The 20240-nt window shown below is 48.9% G+C and overlaps 1 protein-coding gene across 6 annotated transcripts in view; it reads right to left on the reverse strand.

Moving 5' to 3' along the window:
• The window catches only part of LOC116432529 (uncharacterized), a 106374-nt gene that overhangs the window by 83187 nt on the left and 2947 nt on the right, over positions 1-20240 (reverse strand). For all 6 annotated transcript variants that reach the window (XM_031989601.2, XM_031989603.2, XM_031989605.2 and 3 more), the window contains one exon: positions 19217-19420. In XM_031989601.2, the coding sequence (XP_031845461.1) occupies positions 19217-19420 (204 nt within the window). The remainder of the gene's footprint in view (positions 1-19216; positions 19421-20240) is intronic.

A 20240-nucleotide genomic window follows, 5' to 3' on the forward strand; every position in this document is an offset into this window, starting at 1 on the left:
GTCGTCGATCGTGGCCACGTTAAGAATTCACGAGGAACGGCTGAAAATCACGGGCTCCGGGGGCCCGGGGGCTCGCCGCGGCCGTCAGCTGTTCCGTCGGCGCACGTGGACGCGTCCACGTGGCACGCGGCTCCATTTTTCACACGTCGGGACGAGTCTCGCTCGATCGAAACCTCGTCTGCCGGGCCGCCGCTCGATAACCAGGCGTTTCTTCTCGCCGCGCCGCGGCTCGCGCGTTCCTACGACGACGGATTTACCCGTCAGTTTGACGGATACTCGATTTCGTAGATGCCGCTTAATTCTGGGAATTTATGCTACGAGTTTAGAGTGTTAATTCGTGGAATTATGGGAGTGGGTGTCCTCATCTTCTAGTTATTGTGCAACCCATTTCTGCAGAGGCAGTAACATGTAGTATAAATGTCTGTAAATCTAATGTTAACCATTGAGAACGAATTAATTGATAGAGAAGCGATAGGTAGTTTCTTAAGTGAAATATTATGCATTGTTCGATTATCAACCTATATCGTCTTCTGCGAATCGATGGAAATTCACCTGCGCTATGCATCGAAATTCAATTATAAATTTACCAGATGATAGATCAGATAATAATTTTCTAGCTCCCAATTTTTAGCAGAGGACAAGTTCAACCATAGCAATGTCTGCAGCGAAGGTTAGTTCCACCGTGAAGAATTGAAATCGAACACCCCCACCGCGCACTTTTCGCGAGACACACTTGTAAACGCCGTGAGCATTATGGCGTCGCCTGCACCCCCCGCCGCTGATATTCATTTTGAAGGAACGCGAAGAGACAGGGTGGCAGAGTGGGGGAGCGTAATGGCGACCGACCGGAGAGCCAGTCTCGCGTCTTCATTTTACCGCGCCATCAAAAACCCTTCGAGGATGAAATGCGTTTCTTATTATGGATCATTATACGGTTGTTATGTTGTCGGAAAGGAGGTGGGAGGGGTTCGAACACGGTGATCTATCTTTCGGCCGAGATTTCCGCGGCAAGGGTCGGAGCCGGGCTCCCGAAGGGCTGAGACGCGTCTTCGGAACACGAATACAAATGATTCCGACGTCAAGACAGCCCCCCAACGACCTTAAATAATTATTTTACAATCCCCATCGCCCTCCGCTGCCAGTTCCCGTTGTCTTTATAATTATTCATCGATCGGGGAGGGACTCTACCGGATTTAATCTCCAATCAAGGTCTTAATAACCTTCGGGAAGTCTTAAAAGTTGGTGAATGAATAATAATGTGGCATATTATTGGATTAATACTCGTTGAAGCTGTATGGAAATCTGCTAAATTTTGGAACATTGTGGAAATCTAAGTTTCCACGCAGTAATTTCTAGGGAGGTTAAATGTTTTACGAAGTTCAGGCTACGTTTCCAGGCGCCATGTTTACGGCAAGTAGAGAGAGCGAGCGATGGTCAGACACGAGGCAGAAATCCGTTCTACTGCACGTACGATTTGCTCGGCATTCGTATCCCATTATCTCAATTAATAAATGATATACTGCACATTCTATGGCTCTATACCACCCATAAATTCAGTAGATCAAATAAATCTTTCACCAAAGCTTCTACGTTGCCGGGAACCTTTTAAAAAATCAGTGAAACTCTTTCCAGCAGCCGCAATTTGAAACTAATCCTCCAGTAATCCGAGCTCCCATCGATATATCCACATTTCAGTAATTAATTCTAAATCCTCGGCGAGATAACACTCGGCGCAACACGAACGGACCCTCGACAAACGAAGAAACGAACCGCGTCGACGCTACATTCCCCAGGAAAGTTCGGCCGCAATCCCGAACGATTTGTCTTCCGTGGAATCCGATTACCAGTTGCTCTCGCTCTTTCTCCCGGGACGATATTTTCAGAAGAGTCCCGGCAATTTTCTGGGATTCTCCGGCGAACCTCGAATCCGGGACTCGCGCCGCAACCGGGGAAGCCACCCAATTAATGAATTTCGAATGATGAACGCAGGAAGCAAATAATCGAATCGCCTGGTCTCTATTTTCTCGCAGAAAAAGTGGAACTAAAAAATTTGATTCAACCGCGTTGGCTTCTGAGCGGCTCAATTACGAAAGAAAGAATTCTCGAGTTATTCGTTTTCTCTTCTAACTACTTATCCAGCGTCGAAAGACGATAGTCCTAGGGTTATGCGATATTCGCGAGCGGCATTCTGTCGCGGATATGAAAGTTTGATGTCGCCAATGCGCCGATACTCGCCCTCAAAGGGTTAATAACACAAATCGCACGGGCTTCGGCGAATTTCGCCGCTGGAACGTATATAGTTGGCTTATCAAAGTTTTCAGGCGGGCGGCCGGGGAGGGCGAGAGGTCGAAGGATCGGTGGCATTGCCGGTAATGAAATTGGAGCGGGACGCGGCGGCCGGCTTTTAATTAAATGGCCGCCGCGCCTGGACTTTGTGTTCTTTGTCCCGTGGCTGCTACGGTCCGTGGAACTTGAGCAGACGACGGGTCACTTGCAATCCGCGCGATTGCGTCTCGATTTTCGGCCACGGATGGAGGAATCTTTATTCGAGACAGATTTCTCGCGGAGCTCTTCGCACAGAAATTTAGTAGTCAGTTATATATGCCTTCACGCGTTGGTATCGCTTTGACAATTTGAATCTTAAAGTAACTTTGGTATCTATCTTTATTAGAAATGGAATTGGCAATGATAGTCATCTATGCATTCGACTGGATAAAATCAACTCAACCTCCATAACAATATTTATGAAACAAGTGAGTATAATTGTTCATTGTATCTCGATCAATTGTACCGAACAGTGTTTGCTTATTGTCCTAGTTAAATAAGAACATTCTCGTTACCGGTTAGTTGTAGTTATCGTTTACTATTACTTAACACAATTCTCGCATAGTTCTCTAAATAACTCCGGCATCGGGGATATTCCACTTTCATTTGCCAAGCGATGTCGAAACGTTCTACAATGGAAAATAAAGAATACACCCGTAGAGTCGCGACTGTAAAATATTTCGCGACAGGAAAAGAATTTTCTCTTGGCCTTTATTAGATCCGACCGGGAAACAAGAATACCGGCGTAGATGTGCGGAAAATCTGCCGCTGAATCAGAATACAATTTTCAAGGTAATGGCCGCCGGTATCCTCCGCTCGCGTTCCTCGAGAGTTTCCCCCGATTTTCAAAGCGAAACGCCGCTCGCCAAGCGGATCCCGGTTAACAATCAAACTTTAAGACGCTCGCCGTCCCTCCCCCCGTTTTCCGCGGGAGATCCGCGTTTGTTGCCGATACTTCTGCCGGTCTCGCGGAACCGACCAATCTCGTTTACGCTTCTCGTTCGATCCCGTCTCATCTGCATCTTTCACGAGCGCCCCGCGGTCCGCGCGCAATCCTGTTCCCTCGTTCGTCGGAAATTGACCTGCCGGATGGACCGGAATTTTAGTGAACTCGTTCACTCTATTGCGGCGAAATCGAACGACGGCAGCGAAATTTCCTTATGATGTTACGCGAGATCGCGGCTGTTTCCCGACGAAACTTCTACTTTCGTACGATAGACACGCGTCTTTCACGAGTCTACAATACCACTGGTAGAACTTCAATTATTTTAATGAATACCTAAAAATCTAATTTGCAACCCTCTCAACGGGAACCTCAGTGAGGGACGATAAAGAGTAAGAACTAAGCCTCGCGAAGGTAACAGCATATATCACGAAGCCTTAACCTTTATCGGACGAAGATCCGTTGAAATATGCAAAATCTCCAGCATGTGAAGCTAAATCATACATCGATCGCTGAAATAACAGAGGAGGAAGCTACCTATGATCTCTCGCTGCTCAACCAACTAAATCATTCGTTTGCGACTTAGTATTTTAAACGCGAGAGTTTCATCTCCTCGGGACGTCGACGTTCGTCCGCGAGGGGTTAAACCAGTCCGAAGATTTTAAAGCAACAGTCACCGGGAGGAACCACCGGAGAAGCCGAAAAACAATTTCGTTCCCGTCAGGTCTCGAGCACTTCTCGCGGTGACCCAGAAAGCGTCGCGGCGGCTCGCGGCGGCTCGCGGCGGGAGCGAAAGGGTGGCGAGGCCGGGAACGTGGCGGCCCCGCGCGTTCGTTAGGAGATATTTATTCGTTCCGGCCAATTTTTCCCGTCCGCCTGTATTTCCCCGAATCTCGTTTGCCACGGGGGAAGGAAGCGATGGCCCCGCGGATATCTGCATAGCGGCGATAGCCACGGCCTTTAATTTCCAGCGCACGTAACACGCCGCGCGGAGCCGGGGCGAGAGAACGGCTAAACAGGAGGAGAACGAGGCGGAGGAGGAGGAGGACAGGGGAGAGGTAACTTTAGTCCTCCCCAAGCTCGTTTCTCTCCCCTTTCCTCCACCGCCGCGCCTCGGTTTCTTTCGGTTTTCTTTCCCTCGCGAAACCTTATCTCCGTCCCCCGTATCTCGACCAACGATGGAATACATGCACCCTCGCGTGTCGTGTTACCCTCGCCGCGCGTACAACGAAAAACCACCCTTCTTTCTCTCGCCGTCTCTACCTCTCGCTCGTTCCCCTTCGAGTCCCCTTTTTGTCTAAATTTCTCTGGCTCTTTCTCGGTTGTAAAATCCAGGAGAGACCAGCAATCCTCGTGCGATTAATAAAATCAGTTCGAAACTGTATTACATTCCGAGATTCTCGGCGAAATCTTAATCGAGACCAGTTTACCCCCGTGAGGCGTTACGAGCGAAGCGTCGAAATTTCGAGCCTCGAGAATCCTTCGAAACGACGGAGGCGCCGCGGACGAGTCGTGGAAATTGTTGTTGCAAAAAACTCCGAGGAACAAAGAGAAAAGCGAGGCCTCCGCGTCGAATGGCAGAGGTCACGGTTATATATATATATATAAAAAAAAAAAGAGAAGGGAAAAGACGGAGGGCCGGCGGGAGGGCGGCGGAAATGTCAATGTCGCGCGACGCGGTGAAACGCGAAGAGAAGTCTCTGAACGTACCCCGAGCCTTGGATTCCGCGTCCTTCGGCCGAGCGGGAAAATGAAAACTAACGGGGTTTAATGGTAATCGAGCGAAATGATCGCGCCGCCGCCGCCGCCGCCGCCGCCGCTGCCGGGGCATAATTGAGCGGCGCGGCTCGGCAATTATTCTTAATCGTTGCTCCGAATCCGACTTTTAGCTTCCCGTATCGCGATACAACGCGATCGCGTGGCGCACACGCGTGCGGCTCAATGGCGGAGCTAGCATCTTCGCCGCGCATAATCGAGATTCATGGGCCGTCGCGACGGGCGTGCTGATGTTAATTGAATACTCGATTCTTCGCGATTTCGTTCCTTGCTTTTCTTTTTTCTATACATTATGAATAAAAGTGGCGAAGAATGTTTAGACACCTTGTACATCGCTTAGTTGAAGAGCTTTAATACTAGAGCTTTGATACGTAGAATTCAAGAAACTTTATTTTCAAAATTATGTCGAATATTCAATGCTTTTGAGGTACCAAAATTGTGATAGAGAAAACCGAAACCATTTTCATTGGTACGGTAGTTAATAGATGTTATTTCGATGATAAGCTTCGTCCAGTGTTCTTTGCTAGCAAGATTAGCATCTCATAGCAGGATTGTAACCGAGATCGTGGAATTTTTTGTCTTAAGAACGGAGGTGTTTGGTGCTAGATGTTTTAGTACAAAGGGTTTAGAAACTATAGAAGCGCGAAAGTGCGCGGAGATCTTTCAGCAACAGCTTCGCGAGACCTGTTTATTAAGTGTACCGTAGGCTTCAGCAAAGGAGCCGGAGGGAAGTTCGTCCTCGGCTAGCCAGGATTTATCGTGTCCTTAAGCCGTGAAGCGGTGGCCGTAAATAAGGATCCACGCAGGAAATGAAGTTCGGCCACGGTGTCCTCGGCGGATCATCGCGCGATTTATCGGGCAATCGGCCCCAGGGCGAAGCGACGTTAACGTTCCTGCCTCGCTTCGTTCCGCGCTTCGAACTGTGCGTGCGGGAAAACGCGGAAAAAGTCCTTTTCCCAAGAATTCTCCGCAAAATCGATGAATCCCCGCAGATAACGGAACGTCTGGAGGTTCGAAGATGCGGGGGAATTCGAGAAAAGGGCTACGGGAATAAAGCGCGAAGGTGCAGAAGCTTGGAAAGTTTCCGGACAGGAATATTAATCCGGAAAACGTCGAGATTTTACGACTGGCAGCTTCGGGGATTTCGGAATGAACGTTTGTCCGCGAGCGTCGAAGTCGGGGAATTGGAAAATTGGAAAAAACGCGGGCAGCGCGGGGCTCGATAGCGCGGAAATTTCAGTGTCGGCCGGACGATGATTCGAATGTGTGAAGAGATATTACAGGACGGTTAATAAATTGCTACGCAACGACCGAAAACTCATCGATTGAAGCGCTTTCAGCGTGACACGGCGCGAGGCGGCGCGGGGCTGGTATTTTAAAACGTCCATCAACGCGTTTCACCGTCGGCGCTCCGGTCAAAAAGAAAAAAGAAACGTCGATCAATACACTCGGCTAAATATGTGTCAGTTTTCTACAAAGCGTGCCTGAAAGCGTCTCGGTTAATACTGGCTTGATAAAAACTTCCGCCGCCGACGCGTGTAAATACGTGCGCGCGGACCGCGTTGATAGGAAAATAATCCGACAATAACGCATTGAAACTCGGCCGTTCCGCGATTCTATAAAATATTTATGGACGGAAGGAACAATGCGACGAACACTTTCGAGTATCGCCGGTCTTAAGGGATGAAACTGGCAAAGATATCGAACTTCGCCCGCTGCCTCTTGCCGGCCTCTTGCACCGGATAAACTGTTTTCCCGAGGGTTCGCGGCCGGAAAATATTCTTCGCGGAAGATTCGACGGATGCGGGGTACCATTGTCGGCGAGATTGAAAATTTCAAATCTCTGGGGATAATCTCGCCGCGAGGATGCCAGCAGATTTCTGGAAAACCGGGACTGAAGATTTCGACGGAACGCGTTGCTACTTCGTCGCGAAGCTTGCTTCAATTTTCGGTTCGTATCTGCTAGAAGATCCTCGACTATTCCTGACTAGAATATTTTCCAACTGTTTCCGTTTCGCTTTCCCAAAGAGGACAAGTTGATTCATCGTTTACACCTGCTACCCTATATTCCGATTATTTCCATTCTGCGTTCGTTAGGAATAATTTACACGTTATAAAATCATTGATAACGCGAAATCACGAGTAACCGCATCGCAGTCGCACAAATTACGGGGAAAATTCGAGTGAAATCATTCCTATTCGACTTCAATATCGGTTAGCAGCCGTAAACTCGCTGAATTAACGGGTTAGCATCGAAGCCCGCGGCACCGTCGGTGAAAATTGAAAACAGTGCGACGTTCATGAAGGTTTCGCCGCCATTTCGGAACGGGCAATTTCCTGGAATCGTTTGAAACGGGAACGTTCCCGGCCGACGACTTTGTAAATCCTGGCTTCGCCGTGGAAGTCTCTAATAAAAACGCGCGATATCCAGAATTTTATAGATTCCGGCGGATAATAAAGAGGTTTATAGGCCTAGGGGAGCGCCGCGGAGGAAACGTTTAAACGATTGTTAGAGCGATACGGGCGCACGGCCGACGACGCAGCGCGAGAAATCGTCTCGATGATCGCGTGCAAGGGCCGCCCGTGGAACGACCGCCATTTCGCGAGTTCCCGGCCCGCGAAAATTGAACCGTAAACATGGAACGCGGCCGGCGCGCGTTCGCGTGGCCGTTATGCACCATAAAAATCGTCTTCTCTCGCGATCGACGCAGCCACGCAGCTTTTATTGCGAAGGGATCGGGCGAAATGGCCCGGAAGGAAACCTTTCTTTGGGGAGGAAAGATTTTTTCCGCTCCACTGAATTAATTGTGACCGACTGGCATCCGTTGTCGTAAAATCTAACGGAATAGTAACGCGGTTTATTCGATAATAAATGCCTCCGATGCGAATTAGATGCGGCAGTTGCGATTTATGGAGGAACGAAAGAATTTTACTCGTCGGCTTGCAGATAACATTTCGCAATCTTCCCAGTTTAAATACCTTCGCTTGATATTCTATCGATTGCAATAGTTTCGAGTGATTTTAATTGCATCTCGATTAGAATATTTTCGATATCACTTGCAGTACTTTCAACCGCGATATACTTAATCGCTAAGTTCTGCCAGTGAAAATCAAATTACTATGAAAATTTGCCAGTGAAAAGGAATTAGAGATTTAAAGGCTTCCCGCACGGAAGCGTAAAAGAAAAGCTCGAGCCGCGACAACACGCGTGCACGATCCGAGTTAAATCGGTAATCGGAGCCGCGATCTGGCGTCGTTTAAACTTCTGCCGCGCAATCGGCGTTAACCCCGCTCGATTATCCTGGAATTATCCCGCGGAATGATCAAATCTAATCCGAGCACCACCCCAACTCACCCCCTCCGATCGCTGTTTCTCTTTTTTTGTTCTCCCTCGGTCGTCGGCTAATTAAACGTGAACGATTAAGCGATCGGACGAATACGGGCAGATACGATCAGGCCGGCGGCGGGCTCTGGTTTCTGGTTCGTGACTCGAGGCTGAGCTTTCCCGTGGCCACGTGACCCGGCCGTGTCCTGCGACCTTGTACCCTCGACGAGGATCAAGGACGACGCGAGGGGTGGGACGCGATCCCGATGGAAATTTTCGAATCGATGAGCTAGACGTTCAACGGATTCGCCGGAGAGGCTTGCCGTGAGTCACGGGGAACTTCAAACTCACCCTTCCTGCGTTCTTAGAAAATCAACCCCCTAACCGACATTCAATTGTCGTACGAGAGTTTCAAATTAGCGTGACTTTATCAGGTATTTGATTAATAAGTCAACAGATTCACGAAGATACACGTTTTCTTTGAATTTTTAATCGAAGACAAATTTGGTTACAAAAATATTGTTTCAACCCCTTGCTTCCTATGATATTGAGTTATAATTTAAAGAAGAAGGATATTACTCGTTTCTTTAGAGTGACAATGAAGTAGTATCTTTCCGATATTCATTCTATATCCCTAGAGCGAAGCTAGAGCTCGAATTGTGCAATTGTTTCAGTTTTAATGAATCGTCGACGACGAACGTGCGCGAAGATTTGTATCAAAACTTTCGCATGCATGATAAATGGCGAGAGCAGAGGATCGACGATGCAGGGAATCCCAGCTCTTCCGGATAATGTCGACCGTGCGGATTTTACGGTCTCGTGGAAATATTCCGGCGAGGAAGGTCGCGGAAGAATTCGCGCGCGGATCAGGCCGCGGCCCGGCGCGATCGTCGAGAGAGCCCCGGCGAACTTTTATTCCGCGGGCGTTATGCTTTACTGCGCGATCGTTAAATATTAACGAGGGAGAACGAATGGCCGGTTACGCGACAGAACGTAAAGCGGCGCGATTGTCCGGGGACCAATCGGACGAGCGGCGCGGCCCGTAACGCGGATCAACGCGGCCCGACGCGTTTTATCGGCTGATTTAGGGAACTCATTGTTCTGTCTGGCGTTGCGCCTGGTTATTAAGGCGATTTATACATTCGGCCGCTGCGGCAGCGTCGTTTCTCCTACTTGTTTAACACTAAAACCACCAGACACGTCAGAATTACTCATTCCCGGCGACCTCGTTCCTCGATTATTAGAGACAACGGATATTTCGGTGAGAAACGCTTAAAGAAATTGATCTAGCAATGGGCACTCTAAACTGCACATCAATTGAGGTCTCGGCAGACGAACGCTCGTAGAAATTTCGAAAAGTCAGCGCAACTACTCGATGGTTTTAGTGTCAAGTGCCTGCGTTCCCGAAGCTTCGACGCACTGAAGCTCGGAAATTTTGGACTTTCCAACTTCGGGATTACTGAACTTTTCAATCAGTGGATTTCTGAATTTCCAAATTCTCGTGTCGCTGGAGCTTCGAGTTCTCTGACGGTTAAATACCGGAGTTTTCGCGTTTCCGAGGAACTTTCTGGAATCTCGGAGAAACAGGTAATAACAGCTGCTGTATATGAGTCTCGTATAAACAATGATCTTTCGTTTTTCCCGGGAAAAGACGAGGAAAGTCGAGCGCAGCGATTTTCCTGGCGGACAGGGGGCCCGGTTGCGACACGCTCGTCCGAATCATCGCGACAATGAAAAATCGAGGCACGCGACGCGACGCGATTGTGCAACGGGGAAAGATCCCTGCCAGAACGAGTTCCGCCGAGATCATCGTCGCATCCGGGAACAAGACGCCATTGTGCGGGACGGTGTCGAAACTGGCGGGGGGACAACCAGCCAAGACGAATGGCGGCCCGGCCGAGCGAAGAGAGGCGTCTCGCGAGAAAAATGAAGCGGGAGGGAGCGATGCGCCATCAACGAAATGAAATAAATGGACCGTGGAACACGAGAACGTTCCTTCCGTGTTCAAAGAGGCGTTGATATTTCGAAACAGCGGGCCTCCGCGTCGAACCACCGACGAAAGAAACGCTTAAATACCTGTGATTTATCGGGGGATGGTGGAACATTCGAAAATTCATGGGAAAATCATCTAGAGGATTCGATGTTGTATTCTGGCACTGTTTTTTTTTTCGAGGGAGAGGGGTTCGCTGCCAAATGGCAGGGATAAGAATGCCACGCGGACATTAATCTTAAGAGAACTGTTGTGGAAACTTCTCGAGTGATCGTTATTTTCGTTGAGACAATGGGAACAATAGGGTAAACAATAGACGCGCTGCCAGATGGCAAACAGCATGGGTTTAGGGGATGAAGTTTTCATAATCGGGCTCATTCTATTTTAATTAGACGCGTTATTAAGCTTCCAATTTCTATTAATTCCCTGGCTTGTAGGAACCATCAATCTCCCAACGAGAGACGGAAACATGACAGGCGTTTTATTGCGAGGCCCTAGGGCGGTGTTATTATTAATTGTAGTATTTTCGATCGCGACGGTTTCGGCTGGTCTCTTTCCAATTGCATTGTTTTTCAATTGCGATACTTCCAATTGCGATACCCCCAGCTGTACCGTTTCCAACTGCGATGCTCTAGATCGCGCCGTTTCCAATCGCGGTATCGCGGGCGACGTTCGAGGTAATGTTTCGCGATGACGCTGCAGATTCTTCGCGGATCGAGGCAGCCGACACACGACGGAAGGGTGGCTCGCGTAACAAGGGCATTACCGGGAGCGATACGGATCACGGGAGGAACAGTTACGCGATTACCGAACAAGCTCTAATTCATCTCCCATCATCCCTCGCGCCGCCCCCCGAAGGCACCATTAAGGGTGTCGCCTAACCGTAGACACCAGCGAGCAAGTTTCCGGGCGACGTTATTGCGCGAGTTCGAGAGACACCCGCGAGGAGGGAATTATTTCGCGAGCCCGGTAATGGCAGGTGTCTTCCCGTTGCCCTCCAATTAGAGATACTTTTCCGAACGACTTTCTCCCCTTTCCTCTCCGCCGCGTTCTCGAAGAAGACGCCATTTCCTTTGTCATTGTCCTCTCATCCTTTGCCACTGTTTGCCACCTTTGTCGGTGCGCGAGATCGACGGCAAAGAGGACTGAAGAAATCGGGGGTGTGATGCGACGAGGAAATTAGATGGCAGACGTGGCGGAATTAAAGAGTAATTTGGTCAAATGAATCTTCGAATTTCTGTTCTTGAATGGCGGTTGTTGATAAGGACTCACTCGAAACGTACAATTTAGAGTGTTCGACTAGTCTGTATCAACACTTGCAATTATATTGGAAATTTTGTCGATTCAGCGCTCTCATTCGAGTGTTTAAGGGAAAGACTAATTAGCTTTAAGACGATTATCCGAGTATATTCCATTATTCGCTTAGGAAGCCTATTCCAAATAGGATCTCCATGAAATTCAAGATTAATCTCAACTACTTCGTCATCTTAGAAGTGAAATCAGCCTCTTTGTACAAACTAGAAAGCCACATGTGCAATTTATAAATGAATCGAACCTATCGAATCTATTTCCTGTAACTTTAACATCGTCCATCTGTATCTGGAATTCTTTCGGGAGGCGGAAACGAATGTGCAGCGATGCGCAAAGCTGTTCAAGGTCGGAAAGCCGGCGCAGGCGGCCCCTGGGCATCGATGATTACAATAACAGCTCCGTAATCTCCTTCGATGGAGTTTCGACAACCGATACTGTTATTTTCCCCGCGAAAACCGGGTGTAATTTCATCGGGACGCGTTACCGACGATGTTAACACGCCTGGAGCCCACGCGCGGCGTATTAACCGTAGGTCGACTTTGTCTCGTTACCATCTAACAAGATAATTAACAACTCCGTGGCTGCTCGAGCCGACGTGGAACATCGAGTTGCCTCTGTATACCCGCGATTCCATTAAAGGATACGTTTCCGTACGAAACGGAACACCCGCCGAACGTCCGTTACGCGAATCAGAGGGAATTCTAAGCTCGTCGGGTCTATCTGCTTTGCCAGACGTCTGCTTTCGTCGCTCCGAAACGAGGAAATTTCGATCATTCTCGTGCGGCAGTACTCGACTGGTCGCTCGTTTCCCTGCCGAAGAATGTAGATCACTCTTACGCGAGGAATTGAATCCTTTGACGAGACTGTCTTAACCTTCTACCCATGTCAACCTCTCGTTAGTTGAGTAGTTGAACTATTCATTTGCAGTTTTCGATTTTAGATATCGAAGCTGAGGGAAGGGTTGAAAGTAAAGTGTCGAAAATCTGTTTCGTTTCGCTGATGATAAGAAATATCTGAAGATAAACGCATGTGCAGAGCTCGAAAGGATAAAAAGACCTTTGAATTAAACAAAGTTAAGACACTTGGTTGAAATAATAAATCACAAGGGAGCAGATCGACGAAGTGCCTGGAAATCAGGAAAATCGAAGATCACGCAGAAAGCGAACCCTGTAACGTTGTATAAACCTGTATTAAAGAGTCGCAGCGAGGGCTTTCGAAAATACGTGCAACCGAAAGGATCAAAGACTCTAAAAACAGAATGTCGACGTTCCACGGAAATAATTTCAGCCGAGAAGATCACGGAGCGCGATAGGAGAAAACGCCGGTTCAAAGGCGCAGCCCTAAACACGATCGTTACGCATCGAACGACGCCGTTAATATCGCGGCGACCTCAGCGGGGCACAATTAATGTTCGACGAGAGTTGCGCCCCGAAACTTTCATCCCCCGTTACCTCGCGGGAATTTTCTGAATAATTCAAGGGGCGTGTCGGCGACCGCGCTGTTCTCGGCCCCCGGTCCGCGGGAGCCATTTCGCCGCCACGCTCGGCGGCCTTCGGGGCCAACTATTTTCCGCGCAGCGCGTTAAGATAACGCCCCGGATGCTAAGTAGGGCTCACGGAATCCGGCAAAGAAGACGTAACGCCGGGAATCGTTCGGAAACCGCTGGCGAACTCCGTCGGGCCTTCGTCGCGGGGAATATCGCTCGCGGACACCTGTGATTCAAACGATACTCCTGTAACGTTATCTGGTTTTAGAGGATTCCGTTCGAGGCCGAGGGTTCGGTCGAATGTTACCGTGACATTTCAGGGGGATTTTCTTTGGCAACGGGAGCACAGGAGTTAGAACTGACAACGGATATCGGTTCAAATGTTTGTGGAACGTTTCACTTATTCTCGTTGCAGTCGGCGAATTTCTGGCATAGTTAGCTTTAATCGACTGTAACGTAGAAGGTTCGAGAGAACAGAGATCGCGGAGTGCGTGGATTGATGGAATATATATTGGGAGATATAAGCGCCGATAAAACGGAGATTTTAAGATCTAAGTTTCGATAGCGAATTCTATGCGAGTCCGCATAAAGGAGAAATTCTAAGGTATAAACTCGAATGGAACAAGATCCACTTGGAACGGTAGCGGACCGGGGAATATTAATTCTTATGCTACGAGCATCTCGCCAGCCAGGCAATTACCATAGCGACCCGCATCTAGTTGAACCAATTTTTCCGAAGAATAAAACCGATTACATCCGCGGATCGTCGCAGCGCGCTGACGAACGATCCCCTATAAGAGGCTCGTATAAGAACGGGGTCGCGACGAGACGCCATTAAAATTGTCGAAGCAATCCCCGGGCGGAATAACGAAACCCGTAACCCGTTCCGTCGCCGACGGTTTCGCCGCGCTGCATTTTTATTGCACCTTTCCTCCCCTCTATCGCGAAAATTGCCGTCGATCGGCCGCGTTTGGCGAGCGCCACGTCCGCGGCGGACTGTAAAGCTGCGGCTCGTAAAATTATCCGGCGGATCGCGTCTTCGGGACACGGCGGAATGAAAATTTCGGTGCCCGCGGGAGCCGTCCTCGCGGCGACCGATTGAAAAACGCCCGACGGTGGGGCGAAGCGGCGCGGAAATCGCCGGGAAAACTGGGTCGCGCCGATAAACGGTATTTCGGGACGGTCCGGGTAAATAGATCGTTATGCAAATTGAAAGTTTCGCCGGGTAAATTACCGATATCAAACAGAAGCGTGTGTAAATTATTCGGGGTCTCGCCGTGCGTCGAATAAAAGAAGTTTGTTGTGCTACCGGTGATCAAAGCTAATTTAACGGCTCCAGTTGACCGCCGCTTTGTAAATTTTCGAGCGTTCCTGCCGACTCCGAGCTCCGAACTTCGAGGAGACCGACCGGCGAAAATAAACGGTGTTTCCTGGTTTATCGTTTTCGCGAGGGATCTCCGGAGAATTCTGCTCCTCGTATTACGGAATTTACGGTTTACGGAAACTCGCGCGTAAGATCCGGCCGGAGTATTAAACGAAACGAATATCGAACACTATCTTTTCGTTCCGCAGTGCGCGCGATGCTCTCGAATTACGAGGGCATTTCCATATTCGGTGCGAGCTTCTTCATCGCGTGCTCTCCGCATTTCGGTGCATGAATATCCCGGCGCGATCCGCGGAGAGGAAGGAGATATGAGAAAGAAACAACAGGCTGCCAGGAAGAAAAATTGCGCATCGTTCCGGCGTCGAACGTGGGTCCGCAACGAAACGGTCCAAGAAAACAGAGCGGGGCGCGGCCGGAGGGGCGAGATGAGTTATGATACCGCGGCGGATGCAGCAGCCGGTGGTACAAGCGTGCTGGGACGAAAAAACCGGGTCGGAGGAGCCAAGGCCTGACAAAAATGAACGGCGATTTTTCCTAAGGATCCCCGGACAGACTAATCGTTTTCTATAAGAACAAACAGGCTGAGGATTTTCGGAGAATCAAATGAATAAATCAGAGAGACAGCTTTCGCGGAGATAACAGTCGAGAGGACTAAGGTTTTTCGATACATTCGTCTTTGAAATTGCCGGTTTATATAGTTGATTTATTAATGTCGGAAAATATTAAAGAATGCACTTAACCGCAGTGGTTTATGAGCGACTCGCAACTAGGTCATGTCTTAAAGTATTTAACTAGAAGTTTAATCGTTCTCGCGAGTACAAAGGGGTTGAGAATCATCGTAAACGAGAAACAGATCTAAACGGTCGGAAAAGTAGAAATTTACAACAGATACTTTCTTCAGAGATCTCTCTCTGTTTTCGGAAGAGCTTTCGTCCGAAAAGTTTCGAGAAACAACGGGAGATCACAATAAACAAATCGAAATCGCTCGAAACTAGGCTTCCCGGGATGCACGCGATAAACGCCGATGCTCAAAAACGCAATTATCCGGTCCGAATGTTCTTAATTCGCCGGCGAGCGGCGGAGGAAAACGGAGCATCGCAAGGAAACCCCCTAATCGCGGCGGACGCTGAAAGAAATCGAGAGGATCAGCGCGGAGAGAGGCGGATTAAAGCGAGCCCCGACGGAAGCTCGCCTCGCTCGAAGGGAGGCAATAACTGCGCCCGTTCGCGGCTCGTCCCTGGAGGGGCTGCCGCCGGGGGGATGAAGGACGGAATCGAATCGATCCGAGTTATTGTGTTCTGCTGTGTATTGTCCTCGCCGCAGAACAATCGCAGACACCGCGAAGACGACCCTGATGGAACTAATTGACGCGTGTAATTGAGGATTCGGGTGGCGGGGAGAAGCTGGCGAGACGACGCGTCGGGGATGTCCGTTTCTGGACGTGAATCGTCGTCGACGATGAAAAACCGAGGCATTTCAAGAGAAACGACGAGAACGTTTTTTCGAATCGTTAAATAGACTGTACCTAAAGATAAATCAAAGGGACGTGTTTGAAACATAAAAAGCATTGTACTTTGAATATTTAATGTATTTCTTTATAATTTAAATCTTCCATAACTGCAAAAGAATCCGATAATGTTAATTTGCAGTGTGAAAAGCTACTATCTCCGATCGAATTGCATCGCAGCGAAATAAGGGAATTAGATGAAAATTCATTCAGAATTTAATTTCGCTTGCTGGATATTTCGAGCATAGAAGCAAACCGGGAGATCCTATTAACCCTTTGCACTCGAGAGGTGACTCTCAGTCACTTGATTTGATGTAGTAAAACTATAAAATTTGATATTCAACTTTGAACTATGTATAGTGCATTGACGTGTGGAATATTGGGATAAAAAAGCTTTGTGTCTAGTTAGAAATGTTAGGTATTTCCAACGAAATACTTCCGAGTGCAAAGGGTTGATACGAAGGTACCGGGGAGTATGAGTGGAAAAAGCGGAATAGGATAACGATCGACAATATCGCGGAAGTCGAGGAACGATTGAATTCGAACTGAAAAATCGGGTCGCCGAGAGCGATTCCGCTTCTGCGGAACGTCCAAGTCCTCGAGGACAAGGAAAACAATCCCCGGGTCGGGGAATAATGCTCGGTCGTCAGCGATTCTCCGCGGCGGGAATTACATTGCGGCGGGAAACGCGCGTCTGATGAAAATACACGGTGCCAGGAGATTTTTCCGCGGCTCAGACCTGTGTCGACGCTCCCGGGCTGCCGCTGCTGTTCGCGTTTTCCCTGTTTCCTTCTCCCTTTCCGATCCTCTGTGGAAACTGGGGACTGAAGGGAGGCGTATCACCGGGGACATCGCTCAATTGATGCAGGTTTATTTAGAGAAGGTTTTCATATTGCACGGAAGCGGAACAAATATTTGCCACGTGGTTTCTTCAACTAGCGAGCAGTTGAATCGACTTTTTGGAACTCTATAGAAACTCCAAGGGTGGGTCTGTTGAGATTTTAATTGATTTACCCTGCGGTTTGCGTATCGTGATCAATTTCTTTAATAATTTCTAAGAGGAGCATCTGTTATCTTATTAATAATCGCAAGAGAAGGATAACAAGAATGGTCAAGTTAGTATTAGTGTTAAATAAGCGAGTCTCGGTTTCAATAGAAGTTCAAGTTTCATTTCAATTGAAGATCTTCTCGCACAAGGGATGAAAATACCGTTCGAAATTGAAGAATTTCAAAAGAAATGGTCTCTATTTTGCGTTCGCGAAAGGATAAACGGAAGCTTCCGGCGAACAACCGAAATCAATGTATATGCAGATGCACGCAATCCGTGCATTACGCCACTTTGCATCCCCTAATTGCGCTTCCAACTCGAACGGCATCCTTAATCCTCGCACTTATCTTTCAGCGTGTTTAGGCAGGAGAAAAATCGTGCCGCGCGTTCGCTCCAATTAAACCGGTATTATCCGGGGACACGTGGCCGGGGGTTGCGTCAACGGTGGAACGAGAAGACGGAAGGGAAGGGGGGTGAAAAATGAAAAAAAAGGAAGAAGAAGAAGAAAGAACCGCCGTAAACGCTCGCGCGGATTTATGTTGCAGGGTTGCACAAGTGCATTAGCGGAGGGTCACCGAGTAAAAAGGAGTCGGTCGGGATCGACGAAACGTCCCCCGGGACGGGGCGAAGAAAGGGAAGCGGCAGAAGGTCGGAGGGAAAATGGAAAGGGGCTGTTACCGCGAATGCTGACTCGAGGAAAAGAGGGGCGGCAGATAAGAAGACCGAGGGGAAGGGAACGAGCGGGAAGAGCATGGAATCGCGAGGGGGAAAAGGAGAACGGAGAGAGAAATAAAGGTCAGCGAGCGGCGACGAGGGGTTGGAAGCAAAAACTACGGGGGAAAGGAGTAAATTGGGGGTCAAAGAGAAGGCGGGAAGCTCGAGGAAAAAAGAAACACGGGGAAAAAGGGCTGCAAGAATGAAAGGAGGGGCCGGCGTGTAAAGAAAGTGCTCGCGAGCGGAGAACCGACCGCGGCGATGGCTTCGAGCTGCGCGCGAGTTGCCGATTTGTTCTTTTGACCTCAAATTAACTGCATCGACAGGTCACTCGACGACTAACGTACTACATACTAGTCTTTCAACATTTCAATTTGATTAGCTTCAGAAACAAGAGTCAAACCTAAATTAATATTCGAGACCACCGAGTGACCGAGCAATTCCATCGTTGAAAGCAATTTCCCTACGCATTCGGGAAATATCGAACACTGTATCGAGTAAAATCGAAGGTAGCCGGCTCGAGAGCTCGCCCCGAGGCCTCGGCGTCCATCGGTGCGAGGTTTAAGGCCGGTCCACACGAGCGGAACGGATCTCGCGCGCGTCCCTTATCGGATCAGGCGAAACGAGGCGGTCGAGCGTGCATCCGTCAACACGACGACGATGACGACGACGACGACGACGACGACGACGACGCGCTGTCGATACTTTTCCGCCATCTCCGCGCGCGGTCGTTCCATGTAAACGCGCGCCGAAGGTGACGAATCGGTCCTCTCGCTCCCTCGCGCTCTCTCCAGCACTCGCTCGCAGCGGCGCACGGCTCGCTGGTACGCGCCGGAAAAATGTGTCAAGAGCTTTCCACATTTTTCGCTCTAATGTGTCCCGATATAATGTGTCCACTCGAGCGGCGGGTCGCTTTCCACCTACGGACGTTCTTCCACGTTCCCGACGCGGAAAATTGACTCGACGATGGATCGCGACGCGGCTTGGAAACCTGCGCGAGCGGTTTTTCCTCTTTTCTTTCCTTTCCTTTTTTTCTCTTCTTTTTTTTTTGTTGGAACCACGGACGCGTCGGTGTATCGAACCGGAACGGCTTTAACTCGTTCGCGTTGTACACGGAGCACGGAAAATGTGAGCATTTATCGGGGAACTTCCTTTTTTTCTGTGCGGCCGCTTTTGAATTTTATATTAACTTCTTGAGCTCGACGCGGTCGTTTTAGAGCTGGGAATCTTGGGAATTAAATGTTGTGAATTTTTATGACGAGTGAGTTTTCCACGTCGATTTTAATTGAGAGATTGATGTTCGCGTTCGTTGGAGATTGAAGATTCGATTTGGCAATCGAGTAGAACGGTAATTAGGAGACAGATACGATGACGGAATGTTTTTAATAAGAGAAAGATCAGACTCACCGGTGACGGGGGCTTCTATATCGATCATAGTCTTCTCCGAGCGCAGCAGGGCGGCTCCATCGTTCACTATACGAAGGGCCGCCGCCTCGTCGATCCTGCCTTCGAGGATAAAGTGTTGTTTGAGGACCTCCGGCCGCGGCCGATTCGTTTCCGGGTCGAATACTTCTGCCACTGTCAGTTTGTGCGATGGCGGAAAGAGGACATCTGCGGAAACGGTAACGATCTATTTAATCAACCGCTCACGGAACCTTCTAATCGATAGAGCATGCGCTTCCGCTCTGCGACTTCCGGCTACTCGGAAACCCGCACGTCTCGCAATGGTAATCGAAACAAATATTCGCGATTTATGCGCGAACAGCTTCACTGGAATGGAAAATCAATGAAATAATCAACAATGAAACAGCCTCGCGTGTCCTTCCGTCGGGACCTTCGGAATCTTCAAAGCTGTTGGAAGCTGAAAACTTGTAAACATTCGAAATCTGTAAAAAATATAAATCTTTCGAGAACCAGATAAATTTATAAACTGATTTCCATCCCATTTCATATCCATTATCATCTATAGAAAACCACATCTTCCAAAAACCAAATAAATTTATAAACTAGTTCCCACCCGATCCCAAATTCGTTATCATAGCAATTGTTCGTAGACGCGTGAACGTTTTCCACCGTAAAATAGACTCTACCGGATACACGAGACATCGGATCACGGTCCTTTCTCCAAGATTTCACGCGCACTGGCTCGTACAGGCAAACAATCGTTGAAACGACGAACCCGGCGGTCCAGGTGCTCGCAATATCGCAGGGATGGGGCGTGTTGCGGCGCGAATCGGTGCAATTAAAAGCGGGTCCGGCAAATATTGATCGACCCGGTCGCCCACGGTCGGCTGCGAAGTTATCGCCAGTCATCGTCTCGCGTCCCCACCAATTACACGGGCCGCGGTACATCATGGAGCGGATGATGACACGCGGCGTTCTCCTTCTTTAAGGATCATTTATAATCATACCCCCGGCTTGTTTGTCAATT

This window comes from Nomia melanderi, chromosome 9 (assembly GCF_051020985.1).
Source record: "Nomia melanderi isolate GNS246 chromosome 9, iyNomMela1, whole genome shotgun sequence".
Taxonomy (NCBI): domain Eukaryota; kingdom Metazoa; phylum Arthropoda; class Insecta; order Hymenoptera; family Halictidae; genus Nomia; species Nomia melanderi.